Source organism: Lissotriton helveticus, chromosome 7, assembly GCF_964261635.1.
Source record: "Lissotriton helveticus chromosome 7, aLisHel1.1, whole genome shotgun sequence".
NCBI lineage: Eukaryota > Metazoa > Chordata > Amphibia > Caudata > Salamandridae > Lissotriton > Lissotriton helveticus.
This window is the reverse complement of record NC_136068.1, coordinates 1,018,043,950-1,018,066,749: the sequence shown is the minus strand read 5'-3', so window position 1 is coordinate 1,018,066,749 and position 22,800 is coordinate 1,018,043,950. Positions and strand designations below refer to the sequence as shown.

The 22,800-nt window shown below is 44.5% G+C and overlaps 1 protein-coding gene across 2 annotated transcripts in view; it reads right to left on the bottom strand.

Moving 5' to 3' along the window:
- The window catches only part of THG1L (tRNA-histidine guanylyltransferase 1 like), a 170,237-nt gene that overhangs the window by 59,865 nt on the left and 87,572 nt on the right, over positions 1–22,800 (bottom strand). The window contains exon 1 of one of the 2 annotated variants that reach the window (XM_078653720.1): positions 1,194–1,411. The exons of the other annotated variant lie outside the window; for it this stretch is intronic. Within the exon in view, the coding sequence (XP_078509846.1) occupies positions 1,194–1,378 (185 nt within the window). The 5' untranslated portion in view covers positions 1,379–1,411. Of the gene's footprint in view, positions 1–1,193; positions 1,412–22,800 lie in introns of those variants that run through there. 2 annotated transcript variants of the gene reach the window in all.

Genomic DNA, 22,800 nt, shown 5'->3' with positions numbered 1-22,800 from the left:
ACTAGGACCCAAGAATTAATTGATGTACCTATTGGTTTATTGCAATTATAGTTGACCTTGTTAAAGAACCGTATGATTTGACATCAATGTATGTTGGTTTTTAAGTGTATATCAATTCTGCACAGAGTCTATTCAGTGTATATGTTTTTGTTGGTCAGCAAAATTAATGTTTTTAACATGATTCAGGTATGATGGAAATATATGACTAAAACTTTATTTCCCTTGTGGTCAGTGTGCTTTGTGTGTATTGATACCACTATTCTGGTACCCGTGCAGGGACGGATTCTCGAAGTAACGCAATAAGAAATACTATATCATTGTGTATTTCGTTGCGACAGAACCATTATTAATAGTTTCATTACCCACCCAGGTTCTGAGGGTTACAGGGTCACCCCATTACATGTAATGTCCTACATCTTGTAGTCCTTTGTCTTATGTAACATTTCCTATACAGTCATTTACACAAGTAGAATCGATTGTCTCTGTGTATATTGCTGACAACAGAAACTCCATGGCTCGGAAACAAATGGCTCGTGCTTCCACTTTTAAGCATTTTTGGGACATTCTGTGATAAAAATAAATTCACAAAGTGGAATATGTTTCTAATGTCAATAGCTCATATTAATCATGTGTATCCATTGGTTGAATTACATAACATAATAAACTGTAACTGGTCAGTGAAATGCCACAGAAATACTAAAGATTGGGATGTTTTGCGCATCCTGGCCACACCTCTAACTCCGTCCACAGATCCAATCCTCAGGTTATTCCCGCCCTCTGATTCTCCGCCCACAGTTCCCCTACTTTTTTACCCCACTTCGACCACTGGTTCAATACAGCTAAAGTGTTTTCCTATACAAGGGCAGACCTTCAATAATCTCAACACACACAGAGCAGTCACTCTTTTCGTGCAGCTCATTTCAAAAGCCTCTCAGCTCCGCCCTGTTCATATCCATCACAGTTACGACACTTTCAACCCATTAGCCACGCCTTTTGCTACTTCTTTTACGTTCGTTTAACATTCTCTAAGTTCGGTCACTATCCATTTCACAATTTAACAACAATCAATTCCTCTTCTCGCCTATCACCAGCGATTCTCCCCTTTGTGTTTCTCTCGTTTTTAAGCCCCGCCCAGGTTAATTACTACCCAGTAGGTCCTCCCGCAGCCCTCTCCGAGACCATGATTCCCGCACCGGTGAAAGTTGCGCCCGTCCAGCCGGATCACCACCCAGCAGTTCCGCAAACACGCGTCGTCCGCCTCGAACTCCCGCACATACTCAAATTTGCTTTTCGCCATGATACGACCGTCACTTCCTGTGCGGAATGTGCGGTACAGTAAGGGAAAATGCAAAAGGGTAGAGCGCGTGCTGCATAGCATCCTGGAAGAACTGAACCGGAAGCGAACGAACGGACTCGGTGAACCTAAAATGTGAGGGTGCCATCTTGTGTTGGGAGAGGTGTTCCGTTTCTACACTATTAAAGTGCGAATATTATATGACAATTAGATACGACTTTCATAGAGATTAGGTAAAAAGGAAAAATGGAACACAAATTGTGAAATACATATCATCGCTACAAGGAAGCTGCAGAACATAAAGATATGTTTTATTGTGCTTAGTTAATGTTTATATAAAGCAGGCAATTTTAGAATTATAGAAGAGTGCTTTTCATTTAGGTGCATCTGTTACGTGTATGTAGTTCCCTGACTTAAGATGTATGTGTGTATAATGAATGCATGCTATATGATCCCTGCCTAATTAAGTCCTCTTCCAGTCAATTACTTGTGAGGTGAAACGACCTCATTAACTGGACTAAAACCAGGCAGTGAGTGCGTATTTTACCTAATCCCATTCTATTCTAAGATATGGTCAATTCTACGCTGAAGCGGGGAGGTAGAAGAAGGGTCCATGGTGTGTAAGTGAGTGCTGGAACTAGGTAAATTAAATTGTAGTCTACACTGGTGTTGACAGATCTGACCTTTAAGTTCATGCTGTTGGCTTTGTTTTCGGTGTGTGTTTCCTCTGCACTTTTGCATTCTACTTCTTCTGTATTGGAAAGCACCACAGGAAATATAAAATATGGATTCATCCTCTGTGAGTTCGAACTCCATCTCCAGATCCACGTCTCCCCCTAGAAAGAGATCCAGAAAAACACGAGACCCGGGGATGAGTGTTTTGATTTAGTGAGTAAAGAGGATACTTTTAGATACATTGGTTGGATTACAAGATATGCCTAGGAAGTCTGATAAGACAATACTTCTGTCATCTTCTTTTAATAGTGATGAAAAGGAGGAAGAGCATGCTTAGTCATCGGATTTTGAAGGCATTGATAAATACATTTTGCCTGATATACTATCCAGGATTCAGATGAATATGGGGTTTTCAGTGTTGAAGCTCCCGTCTTCTACATTGCCAGTGTTGAGATAATTTGTCAAGTCATAAACATCTTTGCTACCTAGCCATCAGCATGTATAAAATGCTAATCTGAGAGAGAGGGAAAGACCCAGACATAATTGTAATTCTTCACTTTATGTCTAAACTTTTCCCTCTGGAAGACATAGATAAGAAGTTTCCAGAATCTCTTCCAATTGACTCTTTGGTTGCCAGATTAGTAGGGCATACTTCAATGGCTGTGGAAAACATGATTGAATATCCCATTTATAAAAAAAATATGCTTTAAAAACGCATATGCAGATTCAAACTTGGTAATGAGTGAAGGAATGTATGGAGCATATACCACCCAAACTATGCCTGCTTACTCTAAGGAGATTTTTAAAGCAGTCTAGAAGGGAGAAGAATGCTAAAGTCTGATTGAAGGTCTGAAAAAACAAGCAGCAATCATGTCCAACATCTTCTTTGATGTAGTAAGGGTACAGCTTTATATGGAGCGACAGTCGCTGTAAGAAGACATGTTTTTCTCTGAGACATTGATTATGAACAACAGAACACAACTGTAAAAATGCCCTTTGAAGGTACTAAACTGCTTGGTCCTGAACTAGATGAGAAGTTGCCCAGAATATTTAGGGAGGAGACACATTTCTCTTCCTTCAGGCAATCTCAGCCTTTATCATCTGTTTTATCTAGTTTTAAGTCCAACACATCCTTTTATCAACCTTCTCAGTGTCAATATAATCAAGGACCAAAAAGACAGAATTGAAAGTACTTCAAACCTCAGAATGATTTTAAGAGCAGATCTCCTTTAGAGAATACCAAACTGAGATCCCGACTATGTCAGAAATGGCCCATTGGCTATAGGTGGAAGAGGTGTGGCGCCGCGGCCAGGGCGACTGACGCTGGAATCTGGGGACCACGGTTCGATCCCCGGCTCCGGCGGCAGGTCAGCCCAGCACCATGTGACTCTGGGCAATAGCTCGCTTAATCTTCCCGACGGCCCCCAGCGCCTAGAGACCCTTACGGGTGATTGTGCGCTTTACAAATGTGGACTTTACTTTACTTTTAGGAGGAGGATTGCTCACTTTCTGGAAGTATGAATTCTTGGTTCATACAGATAGTGGAGCATGGCGACCGGATAGAGTTTTTCTCTGCTACTCCAAACACAAGGACCATTTCTACTTAAGATCCTACATGCAAATAGAAGTTAGATGAAATCATCAATATAAGTGCTACTTCAGAAGAATGCTGTTATTTTAGTTCCAGCAGGGAAAAGGATCTTACCAAAGGATTTTTCTGATTCTGAAAGTAAGTGGCGACTTCTGACTTCTCATACTTATAGACCTGAAGAATGTGAACAAATTGGTGAAAAATGTACATTTCAAGATGGAGACAATACAGAAAAGAGTTGTGATGGTTTTCCCAACAAACCTTCTAGCTATCATAGACCTGATGGAATTGTATTTTCACATACCAATTTAGTTGGAGCACCAGAAGTTTCTGAGATTTTGTGTTTTGGGCATCCACTATCAGTTCCTGGTGTTGCCCTTTAGAATAAAATCTGCCCTCGTGGTGTTCACAAAAATGATTGTGCCCCCTTAACTTCTGTCCATCTGCAGATGTTTCCATATCTGGACAACTGACTCTTGGTGTCCAAAACAAAGCAGGGAATCCTAGATGGAGTAAGACTGATAAAGAAGTGTCTGAAAGCACATGGTCTCATTCTGAGCTATGCAAACTGTCAGTTGAGTCCGTCCCCAAGAGAGTATTTTTAGTGGGACTATCTTCAATACTCAGGATAGTATGGTCTATGTCCCTCAAGACAGAGCAGGATGGGACATACCCACATTCTTTTGTTTGGACACAACAAGGCTTCAGTGAGGTGGTGGCTGAAAGTTCAAGGCCACATGGCTTCTTGTGTTTTTCTCGTACAATGGGTACGTTTGCATATGAGGCCACTGATATGTCCTCAGGTTTTGGAAACCAGCATTAACAGATTACATTATGGAAATACCAGTCACTACACAAGTTATCAACACAACTTCAGTGGTGGCTCAAGAAGTCTTCCTTGGCCAGGGGGCTTTCTTTGACTCTCAGTCCCCCTCTTACCTACCGGTGCCAGTTTGGTAGGATGGGGAGCAACTGTAGGGGAATTCTCAGATGAGGGACAGTGGTCATGGATTCAAAAACATCAATCATCGAACTGGAGAGAACTGTCTGAAATTTAAGAAGCTCTAAAGTAATTTAAGAAATGCCCACAGCATCATCATGTGCTTCTTCAAACGGACATTCATGTAGCGATCGCCTAATTCAACAGACAGAGGGGATCAAGATCCTCCACATTGAATTTGGTAGCAGTGAAAATAGGGAATTGGGCAAAGCAATTACCTTTCCTTAGGGGAAAGACAATGTTTGAGCGGACTGTCTGAGCTGAAAGCTTGTGACATCTTGAGATCTACAGAGAAAATCAAAAAAGGGGATGGAAGAGGTGGTGCTGGTAGGCACCGAGGTGGGCACGTCCTCCTCTTGTCAAAGTTTTAGTAATCACAAAGGTCCACCTCGGAGAGGTTTATTGTGCATCCTGTTGGTGTTGGAATACACATGATGTGTTAAAATACCCCTCACACACCAAAAGGGCCCTTGGTGTCATGCTTCATCATCGGGGTCTTCCCGCTCGTCCACCGAACGGGGCAGTGCTGCGACAAGCGACTACGCTGGAGCACCTTTTGAGTGAAGGTGCTATGTGAGTGAGTGGGAGTGAGTGTCAGTAGGGTCAGGGGTGATATGGTGATATTTAAAAAAATACCTGGCCTAGTGTAAAGAAAAAGTATTTATTAAGCACTGGCTGGTATTATTAAAAAACGTGATGTCGGAAAGATTAAGCTGGTTAGTGTGCTAGCTTTCCTGTGCGGGTCAACATGTTTCGGGGCACCATGCCCCTTCGTCAGGACCGGGGTCAGATCCCCCTGTCACTCACTAGATGTTTTGCCACAGTGCGTGTACGTACCCTAAACTGTAAGGTAGTAATTTTTATCAATGTGTATTTATATTTTATACACCCTAGCTAGTACTGGTATGCTTGGTTGTATGCCTGAAAAAACAAGAACCAGGAGTTACTAGTGCGCGGATCCCAAAGCGCTTCGCTTAAAGGTACCTGTGAAAAGAAATGGTGGAAAAAAGAAGCTCATACACATAGTGCATACAGATACTGCTGGATGTCCTATGGGAGATGAATGCTTATTAGATTCAATGGATAAGCATTCATCTCCCATAGGACATCCAGCAGTATCTGTATGCACTATGTGTATGAGCTTCTTTTTTCCACCATTTCTTTTCACAGGTACCTTTAAGCGAAGCGCTTTGGGATCCGCGCACTAGTAACTCCTGGTTCTTGTTTTTTCAGGCATACAACCAAGCATACCAGTACTAGCTAGGGTGTATAAAATATAAATACACATTGATAAAAATTACTACCTTACAGTTTAGGGTACGTACACGCACTGTGGCAAAACATCTAGTGAGTGACAGGGGGATCTGACCCCGGTCCTGACGAAGGGGCATGGTGCCCCGAAACATGTTGACCCGCACAGGAAAGCTAGCACACTAACCAGCTTAATCTTTCCGACATCACGTTTTTTAATAATACCAGCCAGTGCTTAATAAATACTTTTTCTTTACACTAGGCCAGGTATTTTTTTAAATATCACCATATCACCCCTGACCCTACTGACACTCACTCCCACTCACTCACATAGCACCTTCACTCAAAAGGTGCTCCAGCGTAGTCGCTTGTCGCAGCACTGCCCCGTTCGGTAGACGAGCGGGAAGACCCCGATGATGAAGCATGACACCAATCTTGAGATCTACGTCTGTCGCAGCAGACATTTAGCAAGATATGTTGAACATTTGGAGAACCTTAACCTGGACCTCTTTGCTTCTCCTGACAACACACAACTGGAGAAGTTTTGCTCCCAGACACCCACTCCAGAGTGGGCAGTTGACGCTTTATCCATTTTATGGCCTCAGAAACTTCTTCATGCCTTTTCCCTTTGCTTCTTATTCCCAAATTGTTGGCAAGATTTTAGAGGGAGGGGCCACAGGTAATTGTAGTGGCCCACTTTTGGCCCAAAAGATCATTGTTCTCTCCTCCTCTGTCAATGTGTCAACTTCCTCATTGGAGAATACCATTGTTTCCAACGGGGTAACTATGGGATCTCTCTCTCTCACTCATTTACCTCTTTCGGTCTGGAAATTCAAAGGGAGGGGTTGAGGAAGAAGTAAGTTCCTGAGCATCTAGCAGTTGTAATTCAACAATCTAGGCATACTTCCACATAGTCTTCTTATTCGAGGAACTAGAAGATTTGTCAAAGATGGTGTGGGAAAAAGAAGTACTTGTTTTCTGATTGTGAGATTGGAATGGGTTACAGTTTTTATTTGAGGGTTGTACTAAAGGTCTTTCAGTTGAAAAATTAAGAGATCGGTGGGCGGAGCCTTTAGGAATCCGCAGGACAGGGGATTTCCTGATAATGGAAAATTAGGGGCTGATTTATATGTTGATAGTAAGGATACTCCGTCGTGCCATTGTATCGTTACCGCCAACATAATGGTCTGTCCGCCCGATTTAAATGCGGATGGACCTTTGATGTAACACAGTGGAATATACTCCGTCTCCACCATGTTTACACCCCTCTGATGGCCCAATAGAGTAAAGGCCGTCAGAAGTTGGCCACTATGTCTGCCCACCTAATTTGGATGGGTGGACAAACAGGTCAGTTTTCACTGCCTGTCACCGGTAAGGGCCAGTGCAAACTGCCAATTTTTCCCTCGCCATGGGAAATATCTCCAATGGTGAGTGGGGTATTCTTTTTTTATTTTCATAAAGAAAACCCCACTTTGGGAATTTCTTTTTCAAAATAAAAAATAGATTTGGAACTTTGCTGTATGGTTCTGTCAGTTTGACAGACCTCAAGCCAAAGTTACAGTACATTCACAGGCCCGATGGACATTTCTAAATGTGGTTCTAGGGACATTCACCAGGGCAACAGAGTAATTTACTACATCACCCTGGTGGAGGACTGCCCAATCTCCAAATCTAGATTGAGCCCTTGGTCTTTAGCCTTCTTAAGAGCTTCTCAATTTCTAGACCTGTGGTACAATCCTTAGGTCCGCTTTGAGATTTACCACTGGTCCTTAAATGGTTGCAATGTTTTCCCTTTCAACCTCTATCCTTGGTGGAGTTGAATTTGCTAACCTTTAACGTTCTATTCCTAGCTGCAATGTTGCCAGCTAGAAGGATGGGTACATTAATTACTATCATGTAAATCTGATAGTTTGAGAATTTTGGAAGAGGGAATTATTTTGAGAACTGTTCCAAATTTTTTGACTAAAGTTCCTACCTTACCTCATTTGGTACCACGGCCTGTTTTTGATAGATAGATAAGAAAGAGCTCCGCTGCGCAGAAACAATCTGGAGGAAATCCAAGGAGGAAAGGGATCGGGAGCAGTATAAATCTCTATTAAACAGCTATAAGAAACTTATCTTGGCTGCTAAAGCCGATTACTTTGATAATCGTGTAAAGCAAGCTGACAACATACAGAAAGAAACCTTTAAGATCCTCTCAGAATTAACAAAGAAGCCGTCAAAGGACGAAGTTAAAATCGACTGTAACATCTTCCAACAGTTCTTCCTAGAAAAGGTAGACACCATCCTCTTGGAGATTAAGAGTAAGGCAGGAACCGCTTTCACTCCACAGCAGACTACAGGTGCTCCTCAAGACTGCACTATTATGAGTTTTCCAGAGATCGAGTCTGTGAAACTCAAACAATTGATGAATTCCATAAAATCAGGGTCACCAGCGGACCCCTGCCCCCCAGCGTTTTCCGGGCAGCGCTCCCTATCTTGGAGGACCACATTATTTCCCTTTTGAATAATTCACTGCGGACGGGCTATCTCCCACTGGGTTTCAAGGAGGCTTGTGTCAGACCCTTGTTAAAGAAACCAGGAACAGATGCTACTAATTAAAAAAATTATCAACCTATCTCACAACTTCCATTTATGTCTAAAATTCTGGAGCAACATGTGTTGCAGTCGTTGTCTGGCTTTCTGGAATCACACAGTCTTCTCCAGGAGCGTCAGGCGGGTTTTCGGGCTCACCACAGCACAGAGTTAGTGATGCTCTCAGTGCTGGATAAGCTTAGAGGCATGGCTGACAGTAAGAATCCGAGTGCCCTGGTACTTTTAGACCTATCAGCGGCATTTGATACTGTCAGCCATGACCTGCTCCTGGACAGACTGGCTGATTTTGGAATTGGAGGCATGGCATATAATTGGCTTAAATCCTTTCTGACTGGGAGGCAGCAGAGGATTCATTTGGGGGATTACATCTCCGAGGTTGGTAGTGTGGATTGGGGAGTCCCGCAGGGTTCAGCATTGTCACCGCTGCTCTTCAACCTCTACCTACAACCTTTAATCGAATCTCTGGTACTTATGGGTTGTCGTGTTTTTAACTATGCTGACGACACCCAGCTGTTATTTAGCATTGAGAACTCATCTGGAGCACATGGATATGTGCAAGAGGCGCTCAAGTTTACAGTGGGGTGGATGACGGCCAATTGGCTGAAAATCAACCCTGAAAAGACAGAGGTTCTTGTGGTATCTACGGGCATATCACCATGGGGGGATTTGTTCTGTCCCCAAGATCTTGGATCCGCACCGCTGCCAGTGCCAAGTGTGAAAAGCCTTGGCATAAAAATTGACCAGGAATTGTCAATGACGGCTCAGATCTCAACCGTCGTGGGCACATGCATCGGCCTAATTAGGCAGCTGCGTAGGCTAGTTCCCCTCCTATCCCAATCCATGCTCCGTACGGTGGTCTCTGCCACCATTATATCACGCCTGGACTATGGCAACGCCCTCTACTTGGGTTTGCCAAAAAATCTGACACACAGACTGCAAGTTGTCTTAAATGATGCTGCGCGTCTAATTTTTAGGCTTCCTAGATGCTCTCATGCTTCACCGTTATTGCTAAAACTCCATTGGCTCCCGGTGAAACAGAGGGTGGAATTTAAGAGTCTGTGCATTGCGCATAAGACGCTTTATGGACAGGCGCCTGCCTATATTAAGGAACGCCTGACTCCATATCTGCCTAAACGGACTCTTAGATCATCCGACGCCCAGCTGTTGGCCTTCCCCCGTTTTAAAATGGCAACTAAGGGTGGAAGAGCCTTTTCCATACAGACTCCACTGTTGTGGAATAAGCTGCCAGACTATCTTCGGAAAGAGACTAGCCTCTTATGCTTTAGGAAACAGCTAAAAACTCTTTTGTTTAGAGAAGCCTTTGGATCTATATAATCTATTGCTCTTTCCCTCCTTTCTGCGTGAGATTTCCTGGCTGCTCCTTTGGTCATAAGCGCCTTGAGACCTGTAGGTGAGATGGCGCTATATAAGCTAAAGTAACAATAACAATTTTCTTGACAATCCCTATTTTCCATGTTGTAGCACTGTCTGGCATTACATGACACAACAAAAAAGCTGTAGATCTTGCGACAATTGGTCCTAAGTTCTGGCAACTCGAGTATCGGATGTGCAATGGGAATAGTGCTGTAAACATACCAAACGAATGAATGGAAGACATCACCTTACACATTATAATTTTATACATCAATTTTAATTAATATACGTCTGCTAAAATATATAGATATGGTGGGAGGGATAATGGCAGCTGTGAATGATACGCATCTCCAGAGACTGATTTTATCCACCTAGCGTGACGAAGCCCCCCCCCCCACCCCACCCCCCCACCCTCCTGCCAAATACTGGCACAGACTGACTGAACTGTCCCTACAGGTCTAACCGATGCATGCCCTTCTGGGATATGTGAAAAGGGTGCTCAAACATAGAAAATTGGTTGATATAGGATTACTATTGGGAAAAAGATGGGTGACCATGTGCTGGGGCATGGGCACATTCCCCAAAGAGTCTGAATGGCTTTGCTCCTCGGCACAGTGCCGTGTGCATATTGACCTCTGTAGTACCCTGCTACTTCAAAACATCTCGGCCTAAGGATAACTGGACACCATTGCTGAATTAACTCGCAGGCCACACTTCTGAGGCCACTGCTGCAACAGATTCTGTTTACTGGACTTAGCTCTGGACTATTTGTAAGCCCCAGCAGGGTGGGCAGTGGAATGTCTGTGGGGGTAATGGTATGGTGGGTAATACACTGTAGAATATACATTAACTGTATAACCCCCCTTATGATGTTTTATGGCATGTTTTTATACATTATGTTATGGCTTATTATCTTTCACAGGAAGTGAACTGAAACAAGATTAAGGTCTAACTATATCCTACCAGATTATGACGATGGTCTCTGTTGTTGTGATTGACAGAACAGATTGTTTCAGTATCGGTTTCAAGGCAGGAGCTGTCACTGTTATGTTGGAGATTGATCAAGCAAGATTGCTGTCTGAAGGTTTTTGGATGGTTTTGCAGAATTTTAATTGTGGATCGTTAAGTGCAGGAAAGTGCATCTTTTGGGCATGGTTAGAGCCCACTATTTTCTGTGAAAATTTTGTAACTTTGACTGGAATTGCACAGGGTCCCTCTGCCAGTGCTCTTTCCCTAAACTGTACCCTTTGTTTCCCAATTGGTACAACTTCAGTGGCCCGTGTAAGTCCCTAGTAGATGGTACACCTGGTACCCAGGGCATTGGCATTGAAGAGGGACACCAGGGCTGCAGAATGAATTATGCCACCCTAGAGTCCCTTCACCAAGGCCCTGCACTGTGCCATTGCAGACTGTGTGCATTGGAGCAGACCAGACTTAAGAGTCGACCCATAGTCATTGCATGGTATATGGGTCAGCAGGCCTTGTAGTCCAAAGGCAAGGTGCACTGTATCTCCTGTGAGTGTATATCTGCATGAGCAGATATGTGCATGAGCAGATATACCCACTGAAATATCCATTTTGATTCCTGGATATTGTAAGTAAAGAGGGAAGCCATAGTGAGTACATGAGAACATGATGGCTTCACTGAATTATGGGATGCTTGGTACCAAACATCTCGTTGTTATAAACCTGTACTGATTCCAGTGTCAGATGTATTAAATATTGCACACAGAGGACCATTAGCGGGTCATGTAGGAGGCTGGCAAAGTATATAGTGCACACTTAAAGGAGTGATGCACCTTGCACTAATCCAGGCAACTCTTATGGTGATTTTAGTCGTCTTTGATAACCTTAAAGCTCTCAAAGGGGTAGCTGTGGAGAGCATCCTTCAGGCTTATCTCGAAGGAGTGTAAAGCAGCTTGTTTTACCACATTTAATCAATAGTGTAGAATAGATTAGAAAAAAACACACAGTGTTTATGAAAAATAAGGGTTCAAGTGTTGACTCTGTACTTGGGCTTGCTAGAGGTCCCCGGAAGGTCTCAGGGGGGGATGCAGGGGCACCCTCACCCTTATAACCAAGTGCCCTCCCCTCAGGTCTGAAGGGACTACCATAGGGGTGACTTCTGGATTTTAAGTGCAGTGATCGCAAATATAAGAAAACTCATATCTGTCATGGGAGGTGCAAGCACCATCTCACACAGGCTGCAATGGCAGGCCTGTAGTCAGAGTTTAAGTGGACTGCCATGGGTGGCACAATACATGCTGCTGCCCATGGGAGACCCCAGGTGTGCCTATCCCCTGGTTACCTCAGTACCCAATACCAGGGACTTATAGGGGTACACCAGTAGCCACTTGTGGATGTACCAAAGTACTTACCAGAGCCAATTTAAGGAGAGAGCACAGTGGTTGGGGTCCTGGTTGGCTGGATCCCAGCAAACTACAGTCAAAAACACACTGACACCAAGCAGATCCTACTTTCATACACTTGGGAAAAGAACTTGGAAATGAGATCAAGAGATGACTGGCATTCTATGGCCTGTACTCACCTGAGTGAGATTCACAGTCTCAATAACCAAACAAAACACAGGTTTTGTTGTTCAGGAAAGCTCAGGTAGGATATAGACCTAGAGGACGTCTTGGTCTTTCTCCAAGTGTTGAAAGTCACACCTTCAGGAGCAAAAACCCTGCAAGTAATGTCATGGGTTCTGACATCTGACACTCTTCTATATGAAATGAAACTAAGTAGCACCCAACTTGGCAGATAGCTGCTTTGTGCAATGATCCTCACTGCATGGGCAGTATTACAAGAACCGCAAAACAACTTAACTTCCCTGAGTTTATTGTATCACAGCTGCGGGGGCACCAAAAACCTAATAACGCTGAAAAGCTAACACACCAACGAATGTTGCCCAACAGGGATTTGGGAGATCGGGATATGACCAACCAAGATGGCAGTTCTAAAATTATTTAAAGACCCTATGCCATGCCAGATTCTGATAACTCTAAGCAGGCCATTAAGATGAAAACAATATCTGCCTTTATGGGCTCAAGATCCCATTCCAGACAGCAGCAATGCCAGCATTTCCATGAAGAACTGTAGCATTTGCAAGCGTTGTCTGCCTATTTGCCAAAAATGTACTCTGCAGTTTTGTCAGAAAGTTTTGACAATTGCCATCGATTTTTTAAATCCTTAAGGTGATATACTTCAGTTAACACTGCATCTCTTGTCTGATTTCTTCTTCCAGGGCAATATCTCTCCGTAAAATAGTCCTTTGTGCAGATGTGTTATGTTCATCAACTGGAGGGCTCTGTAGTGTAGAGGGCTGAAAATAATGGTCTTGATTGAAACAGAGACGATCTATGATCCTTGCCAGCTGTCTCATAGACTTGCTGTAGTTCTTTCTTTATTGAATTAATTTTTTCATTGGTGTGAGAAATAGAAACTTTCACTGAGTTGATTGGGAATCCCAATAAAAGAAGTTGCTGAGTCGGGGGCAACCTGATTTGTGAACATTGATCAGAGACCCCTGATCCTGGAAGAGACCGACTGTCATAGAAAGTTGCTGACTGAAAATATGTTGGTCAAGTGACATGTGACATGGACCACATCCAAGTAAACTATTAAGAAAATCCCCATGGTTCTTCAAGTATCCACCACTGGCTTCTTCAGCTTGGCGAAGAACCATGGGTGAAAGAGAGGCTGAATGGAGGAGTTGTGAACTTGTAAGTCCATTTTAGGCACTGAAACAGCAGGAATCTGCAAGTGGGTTAAAAAAAATAGGCACAGGCAAGTAAACATCACTCAAATCAACATAAACCATCCAATGACCTGTCAGTACTTTGCTAGGATTTCAGCTCCCTGAGATTAATTACCACCCTTAGACCTACTGCTTGTTTGTCAGTCATAAAAATATTACTGAGAAATCCTGCTGGATGAAGAATAGTCATCTGAAAAGCCCTTTTCCATGTTAAATGTTAAATGTTAAATGTTAAAAGATTTCTAAAGCGCATGGCTGCCCGCAAGCGTCCCAGCGCTGACAGAAGAACAGGCGAGAACACGAGAGGGAAGTTACGGGAACAGCCAAGTCTTTAGAAGTTTCCGGAAAGGCAAGAGATTGGGTTGGGCACGGAGGTCCGGAGGGAGCATGTTCCAAAGTTTAGAAGCGTTGTAATAAAAACGCCGGCCTCCGGAGCGCGACTTGTTGATCCTGGGTGGCAAGGTTAGGGGGGTATTGGAGGATCGTAGGGTTCTGGAGGTAGTATAAGGAACGATGAGGTCCTTAAGGATAGGGGGGGCTTTTCCGTGAAGGATTTTGTGGGTAAGGCAGAGGGCCTTGAATTGCACTCTTTGCAAGACGGGCAACCAGTGCAGTGCTCTGATGGCCGGTTTGGCCGTGCAACGATTCTTGGTATCAGTAAGAATCCGGGCGGCAGCGTTTTGCACTACCTGGAGCTTTGTTGTCACTTTCTTCGGTGTTCCAAGATACAGGGCATTTCCATAGTCCAGTCTGGACAGGATAAGGCCCTGTATAAGGAGCTTTCTTGACTGAAAGGGGAGCAGCGGGAGAATCTTACGGGCGATGCGTAGGAGACCATAGCAAACTCCTGCCGTTTTCCTTGCTTGGGTGTTCAAGGTGAGGTTTTGATCAAGCCAGATCCCCAGGCTTTTGATGTCTGATTTGGGGGTTGGAGGCAAGCCCATGCACGGGGGCCACAAGGATTCCGGACGGAAGTGAGACTGATTGTCCATCACCAGTATCTCCGTTTTATCACTGTTGAGTTTCAAGTGGGACCTATCCATCCAGCTGACTATATCCCCCAGACAGGAGTACAAATCGATGGTGGGATTATCCTGCTGACTGAGAGAGACAACCAGCTGGGTGTCATCCGCATATGTCAGAAGTTTAATTCCGTGGGGGGTGACGATTTGTTCAAGAGGAGACATGTATCAGTTGAAGAGCGTCGGGCTCAACGAAGAGCCCTGAGGCACTCCGCAACGTATAGGGGTCTCTTTGGAGATGTAGTCACCCTCCGCCACCTGAAAGGAGCGACAGTGAAGAAAAGATTTTAACCAAGACAGGGCAGACCCTGAGATACCAAGGTCTCTGAGCCGCTGAGCCAAGATATGGTGGTTGACAGTGTCGAAGGCCGCACTAAGATCCAGGAGGATCACTGCCACTGACCCTCCTGCATCAATGATCTTCCTAGCCTCTTCGACAACCGCCACCATCGCTGTTTCAGTACCCTGGCCCGGGCGAAAACCTGTTTGAGAAGGTTTGAGCAGGTCATTGAGTTCCAGGTAATTGGACAGCTGGCCGTTAATACATTTGTCAGCCATCTTGCTAATGCAAGGAAGGAGAGAGATCGGCCTGAAGTTAGTCAGGTTTCGAGGGTCCAGGTTAGGTTTTTTGAGTAAGGCCCTGACCACCGCCTTCTTCCAACTCGGGGGTACCGTTCCGTCTGCTAGTGAGGCATTGATCAAGTTCACCATCGAAGCAAGGATGGTGGGTGTCACCTGTTTTAAGTACTTGACTGGGGCTGGGTCGCGCGGAGAGCCACTCTTAAGTGATTGGAGGATGGGAGATAGAGTATCCTCACTAATGAGGGTGAACGTGTCTAGTCCTGAGTTCAGAATCTGGTCCTTCGTCGGGCAGAGGTGTGGAGGGTCCCCAGGAATGAGAGGGGGAAGTTGGTGTAGGATGTTTTGGATTTTCTTGACAATCCCTATTTTCCATGTTGTAGCACTGTCTGGCATTACATGACACAACAAAAAAGCTGTAGATCTTGCGACAATTGGTCCTAAGTTCTGGCAACTCGAGTATCGGATGTGCAATGGGAATAGTGCTGTAAACATACCAAACGAATGAATGGAAGACATCACCTTACACATTATAATTTTATACATCAATTTTAATTAATATACGTCTGCTAAAATATATAGATATGGTGGGAGGGATAATGGCAGCTGTGAATGATACGCATCTCCAGAGACTGATTTTATCCACCTAGCGTGACGATGCCCCCCCCCCACCCCACCCCCCCACCCTCCTGCCAAATACTGGCACAGACTGACTGAACTGTCCCTACAGGTCTAACCGATGCATGCCCTTCTGGGATATGTGAAAAGGGTGCTCAAACATAGAAAATTGGTTGATATAGGATTACTATTGGGAAAAAGATGGGTGACCATGTGCTGGGGCATGGGCACATTCCCCAAAGAGTCTGAATGGCTTTGCTCCTCGGCACAGTGCCGTGTGCATATTGACCTCTGTAGTACCCTGCTACTTCAAAACATCTCGGCCTAAGGATAACTGGACACCATTGCTGAATTAACTCGCAGGCCACACTTCTGAGGCCACTGCTGCAACAGATTCTGTTTACTGGACTTAGCTCTGGACTATTTGTAAGCCCCAGCAGGGTGGGCAGTGGAATGTCTGTGGGGGTAATGGTATGGTGGGTAATACACTGTAGAATATACATTAACTGTATAACCCCCCTTATGATGTTTTATGGCATGTTTTTATACATTATGTTATGGCTTATTATCTTTCACAGGAAGTGAACTGAAACAAGATTAAGGTCTAACTATATCCTACCAGATTATGACGATGGTCTCTGTTGTTGTGATTGACAGAACAGATTGTTTCAGTATCGGTTTCAAGGCAGGAGCTGTCACTGTTATGTTGGAGATTGATCAAGCAAGATTGCTGTCTGAAGGTTTTTGGATGGTTTTGCAGAATTTTAATTGTGGATCGTTAAGTGCAGGAAAGTGCATCTTTTGGGCATGGTTAGAGCCCACTATTTTCTGTGAAAATTTTGTAACTTTGACTGGAATTGCACAGGGTCCCTCTGCCAGTGCTCTTTCCCTAAACTGTACCCTTTGTTTCCCAATTGGTACAACTTCAGTGGCCCGTGTAAGTCCCTAGTAGATGGTACACCTGGTACCCAGGGCATTGGCATTGAAGAGGGACACCAGGGCTGCAGAATGAATTATGCCACCCTAGAGTCCCTTCACCAAGGCCCTGCACTGTGCCATTGCAGACTGTGTGCATTGGAGCAGACCAGACTTAAGAGTCGACCCATAGTCATTGCATGGTATATGGGTCAGCAGGCCTTGTAGTCCAAAGGCAAGGTGCACTGTATCTCCTGTGAGTGTATATCTGCATGAGCAGATATGTGCATGAGCAGATATACCCACTGAAATATCCATTTTGATTCCTGGATATTGTAAGTAAAGAGGGAAGCCATAGTGAGTACATGAGAACATGATGGCTTCACTGAATTATGGGATGCTTGGTACCAAACATCTCGTTGTTATAAACCTGTACTGATTCCAGTGTCAGATGTATTAAATATTGCACACAGAGGACCATTAGCGGGTCATGTAGGAGGCTGGCAAAGTATATAGTGCACACTTAAAGGAGTGATGCACCTTGCACTAATCCAGGCAACTCTTATGGTGATTTTAGTCGTCTTTGATAACCTTAAAGCTCTCAAAGGGGTAGCTGTGGAGAGCATCCTTCAGGCTTATCTCGAAGGAGTGTAAAGCAGCTTGTTTTACCACATTTAATCAATAGTGTAGAATAGATTAGAAAAAAACACACAGTGTTTATGAAAAATAAGGGTTCAAGTGTTGACTCTGTACTTGGGCTTGCTAGAGGTCCCCGGAAGGTCTCAGGGGGGGATGTTCTGGTTACATATGAAAAGGCATCTGCATGTGGAAAACTACTTCAAAGGGAATATTTTACACTCCCAGACATTGATATAGAAGCACAATTAAGGGGTTGGGAAGTCCCTCATGTCCACATTGACAAAGCCGGCTTCTCTAAGAGTAGACTGAGGGAGAAGAATACCCCAATAGTAAGCTCTTCCCCCAGACGACTTTCATTGCCTTTCCTATATTGTAGCTCAAGTCACTTGAATGGTACTTCTGTGTAGTCTGATCACGATGCACATGATGTTTTTTTGCCTTGTTCACAAGTGAAACTGGGTAATGAGAATGTGAAGCATGATGTGCCCTCTGAATATTTGGTCTGCATTGAAAGAATACTAGGTTCCATTCTATCTTTACTGGAGAAATCTGTATTGAGTTCTGACCATATGCTTGAAATGATCTCTGTAATGTTGTTCGAAGTGCAGAAGGTAACAAAATCTGACATCAATAACCATTCACCTAAGATATGTTCCCAAATGGGAGAACAGGCAGATGCTAAGACTCTTTCTCCTGTTCCCCGGAGAGAACTGAGGTGATGCGTCTGTTCAAGCAGGAATACCCCTTTTTCTATTACCCCCCATTGAAACTTTTTGTAATCTTGACAAGGAAGAGCTTTGTTTAAACTCACTTTTCGGAGACTACATAGTGGGCCCCCCTCTGGGAAACGTAAAACTAAAACCTTACCCCTTGTTTATCAAGGGTAAAAAGGGGGGCAGTACGGATAATAACGATGAGAAAATCAGGAGCTATGTGGGGCAAAAAGGTTGGGGAGAGATGGAGGGTAGGCCCCATCCCCATCCACCTCTCAGGGTCAACCCTCTACTTCATTGGGGACAGGGGAGCTAAAAACTAGGAAGAAGGGAGGTCTCATAATAATTCCTAAAGGGGATAACAGGAAAAAGAAACATAAAAAGATAAGACGATTCCCTAAACGGAAAATGGCAAAATTACATTTCCCACAGATCCCCGATTGTCAGAGTGATCCCCAAATTACAATGGAGGAGGGAGACCTTGAATTGCCAGTTGAGGAGGGTACTCCTTGAGACCCGACCGTAGTACATTTTACATTAGACAGGGGCGATAGGAATGGCAGAGATTCCATCAAGGCCAGTGTTGCATTCTCCTTATTCCCTCCAGACCAGTGAGTCGTCCGCTCCCTTGAGTAGGGGATTTTAAAAGGAGGTGGGGTTGCTATACCTCAGACAGAGCCAGAGCATTGGGGACCAGAGTGGATGCAAGCTTACTGGTGGGGTCGCATGCACTGGGTGACTTACAGATGGGATCTAATAGAACCTTCACACGGACAACAACATTGTTCAATAGAAAGTCAGATATCCCAATCACCACTACAGTGTCACATCTAACAACTCAGTTTAATGAGGATGGACAAACTGTCAGTCTTGGCGATAGAGTGCCTCTATGGATCCCTCCAAGAGATGCTGTAAAGAAAGATAATGGGTTGCAGAAGGTCTCTTCTCCCATTGTGGATTTGTTCTGACAATTTGAAGGTAAATCCTGTCTGGTAAATAGAGACTTCATTCTCAAGCTCTTTTCTGAGATAGAGGCACTAAAGTTGGTGGAAAGCAGGGATATCTCGTCCGTGAAGATTAACTTGCATGAGAACTTTTTTTATTCTAAGGTCATCTTGAGCTCTTTGATTGTAGCAAATTTGGTCCTTCAAAACTCCGAACATTTTTTAAAACGAGGGCTGGATTTAATGCCTGTACTAGATTCTATGAAATATCGCACTTTGTGCCCTACACTTCAGTACCCGAAAGTACAGAGACCAGGTAACCCTGTGGTGTTAGACCCTTTGGGCCCGACTCTGAGTTCTCATTGGATGATGGTCCAAATATTAAGGTGTCATTAGATAAAATGGGATGCTCAATAAATTTGGTGTCAGATGCCGTTGGCACCTATCAGGACATAGACATAGATGATGATTTGTCTCAGTGGAGTTGGGTTGCAAAATCCTTGAATACCAATTGCCTGATGATAGAAAGAAGTGGTTCATTCAGGTAGCCAGGGGGAGGTACTTCTGTCCTGGAATATGACCGGTTTAGGTCATAAAGATGAATTTCTTGAAAAGTTTGTTTGCATTATACATGTGAGATGGTTTTCTTTTTTTCTCTTTGTGTTAAATTCCCAAAGACAATATGATTGATAACAGTGTTGATGTGATGAGATGAGATGCTGGAGGCTGAAGCTTTTTGTAGTCCGAAGATCTCTAGAGTGCAGAGCCAACAAGCCTTTGCAATGGCAAATCGATGTGGTGCACCGGGATTTGGACCCAGTGGTTCCGTAGAGGGATACTGTCCCCCAAATTGCAAGGAAGACAGGTCAGGCCTCTGGGGAGCCACAGATCCACCACCTGGGTTGCAGTGCCTTGGGAAATCCATAGGATGACAGGAGCAGCAGACCAGTCAGCTTCGTTGCGGTGCTTGAAGATACAGGGGAGTGACTCCTTCACTCCAAGGGAGATTACTTTGTATGTCATTGATACCCACAGGTCCCTGGAGTGCTTGAGACAAGCACATACATAGATGAGGCAGAATACTTGCAGAACAGCGAGACCAGGCGCAGCAGGAGTCTTCCCGTATACAGTCTCGGTTCCAGGTGAAGTCCAGCGAAGAGTGTCTTGGTTTCAGAGGTGAGTCTTGTTCCACAACTAATACAAGGACCCACCCATGGGGGAGCCCTTAAATACCCAAAGAAAGGTTTGGAACAACTCAAGGATCCCTCCCAGAGGAGGAGCTGGACCGAGGAGTGGATAGTCCCCTGTCCTTTGTTCAGTTTTGCATCAGAGCAGGAACGAAGGGTTCCTGAACTGAGTCCCACTGGTGTATGCAAGGAGGGCAACAAATGTGCCCTTCAATCAGTGGTATAGTTGGGGGGGTGGTGGACAGGTTCAGGCGGCACAAGTTTTGGGGGTGGCAGCTGCCCCCCTCACTCTTACCTGCGGCCGTCGGGGCCGCATGACTCATGTGCATTCCCCCGCTCTTTTATCAGACCGCTGCAGGCAACAAACGCAGGGGTCGCCACGGGTGGCCCAAGGCATGGCTAAGCCACTGTCTTCAATGCAGTCTGGTGGCGCTGGAAGGCGAACCCACCCCAGCCCAATACACTAGGTTCTGTGTGGGAAGTGACCACACCTTCCTGCAATAGGAAACCTATTCCACCTTCCCCTGCTCAAGCTCCTCTCAGCAGCTGGAGGACAAAACAGTGTCTGTGGTCGGCAGCAGCACTAGCTTGCTGTCAGACCCTGCCTGTAATCTGAAAGTACTGGGGACTCCTCTAAGGAGCCCCCCAGATCATGGGATCATACCACCAACAACGAAATCGGTGTTGTGGTATGACTGATGTCCACTATATGTCTTAAAATGGCTGACCGCACTTACAAAGCCTGGAGAATTGACTCTGGGGTTTTGTAGGGTTTTCTGCCCATGCAGGGGCACCCTCACCCTTATAACCAAGTGCCCTCCCCTCAGGTCTGAAGGGACTACCATAGGGGTGACTTCTGGATTTTAAGTGCAGTGATCGCAAATATAAGAAAACTCATATCTGTCATGGGAGGTGCAAGCACCATCTCACACAGGCTGCAATGGCAGGCCTGTAGTCAGAGTTTAAGTGGACTGCCATGGGTGGCACAATACATGCTGCTGCCCATGGGAGACCCCAGGTGTGCCTATCCCCTGGTTACCTCAGTACCCAATACCAGGGACTTATAGGGGTACACCAGTAGCCACTTGTGGATGTACCAAAGTACTTACCAGAGCCAATTTAAGGAGAGAGCACAGTGGTTGGGGTCCTGGTTGGCTGGATCCCAGCAAACTACAGTCAAAAACACACTGACACCAAGCAGATCCTACTTTCATACACTTGGGAAAAGAACTTGGAAATGAGATCAAGAGATGACTGGCATTCTATGGCCTGTACTCACCTGAGTGAGATTCACAGTCTCAATAACCAAACAAAACACAGGTTTTGTTGTTCAGGAAAGCTCAGGTAGGATATAGACCTAGAGGACGTCTTGGTCTTTCTCCAAGTGTTGAAAGTCACACCTTCAGGAGCAAAAACCCTGCAAGTAATGTCATGGGTTCTGACATCTGACACTCTTCTATATGAAATGAAACTAAGTAGCACCCAACTTGGCAGATAGCTGCTTTGTGCAATGATCCTCACTGCATGGGCAGTATTACAAGAACCGCAAAACAACTTAACTTCCCTGAGTTTATTGTATCACAGCTGCGGGGGCACCAAAAACCTAATAACGCTGAAAAGCTAACACACCAACGAATGTTGCCCAACAGGGATTTGGGAGATCGGGATATGACCAACCAAGATGGCAGTTCTAAAATTATTTAAAGACCCTATGCCATGCCAGATTCTGATAACTCTAAGCAGGCCATTAAGATGAAAACAATATCTGCCTTTATGGGCTCAAGATCCCATTCCAGACAGCAGCAATGCCAGCATTTCCATGAAGAACTGTAGCATTTGCAAGCGTTGTCTGCCTATTTGCCAAAAATGTACTCTGCAGTTTTGTCAGAAAGTTTTGACAATTGCCATCGATTTTTTAAATCCTTAAGGTGATATACTTCAGTTAACACTGCATCTCTTGTCTGATTTCTTCTTCCAGGGCAATATCTCTCCGTAAAATAGTCCTTTGTGCAGATGTGTTATGTTCATCAACTGGAGGGCTCTGTAGTGTAGAGGGCTGAAAATAATGGTCTTGATTGAAACAGAGACGATCTATGATCCTTGCCAGCTGTCTCATAGACTTGCTGTAGTTCTTTCTTTATTGAATTATTTTTTTCATTGGTGTGAGAAATAGAAACTTTCACTGAGTTGATTGGGAATCCCAATAAAAGAAGTTGCTGAGTCGGGGGCAACCTGATTTGTGAACATTGATCAGAGACCCCTGATCCTGGAAGAGACCGACTGTCATAGAAAGTTGCTGACTGAAAATATGTTGGTCAAGTGACATGTGACATGGACCACATCCAAGTAAACTATTAAGAAAATCCCCATGGTTCTTCAAGTATCCACCACTGGCTTCTTCAGCTTGGCGAAGAACCATGGGTGAAAGAGAGGCTGAATGGAGGAGTTGTGAACTTGTAAGTCCATTTTAGGCACTGAAACAGCAGGAATCTGCAAGTGGGTTAAAAAAAATAGGCACAGGCAAGTAAACATCACTCAAATCAACATAAACCATCCAATGACCTGTCAGTACTTTGCTAGGATTTCAGCTCCCTGAGATTAATTACCACCCTTAGACCTACTGCTTGTTTGTCAGTCATAAAA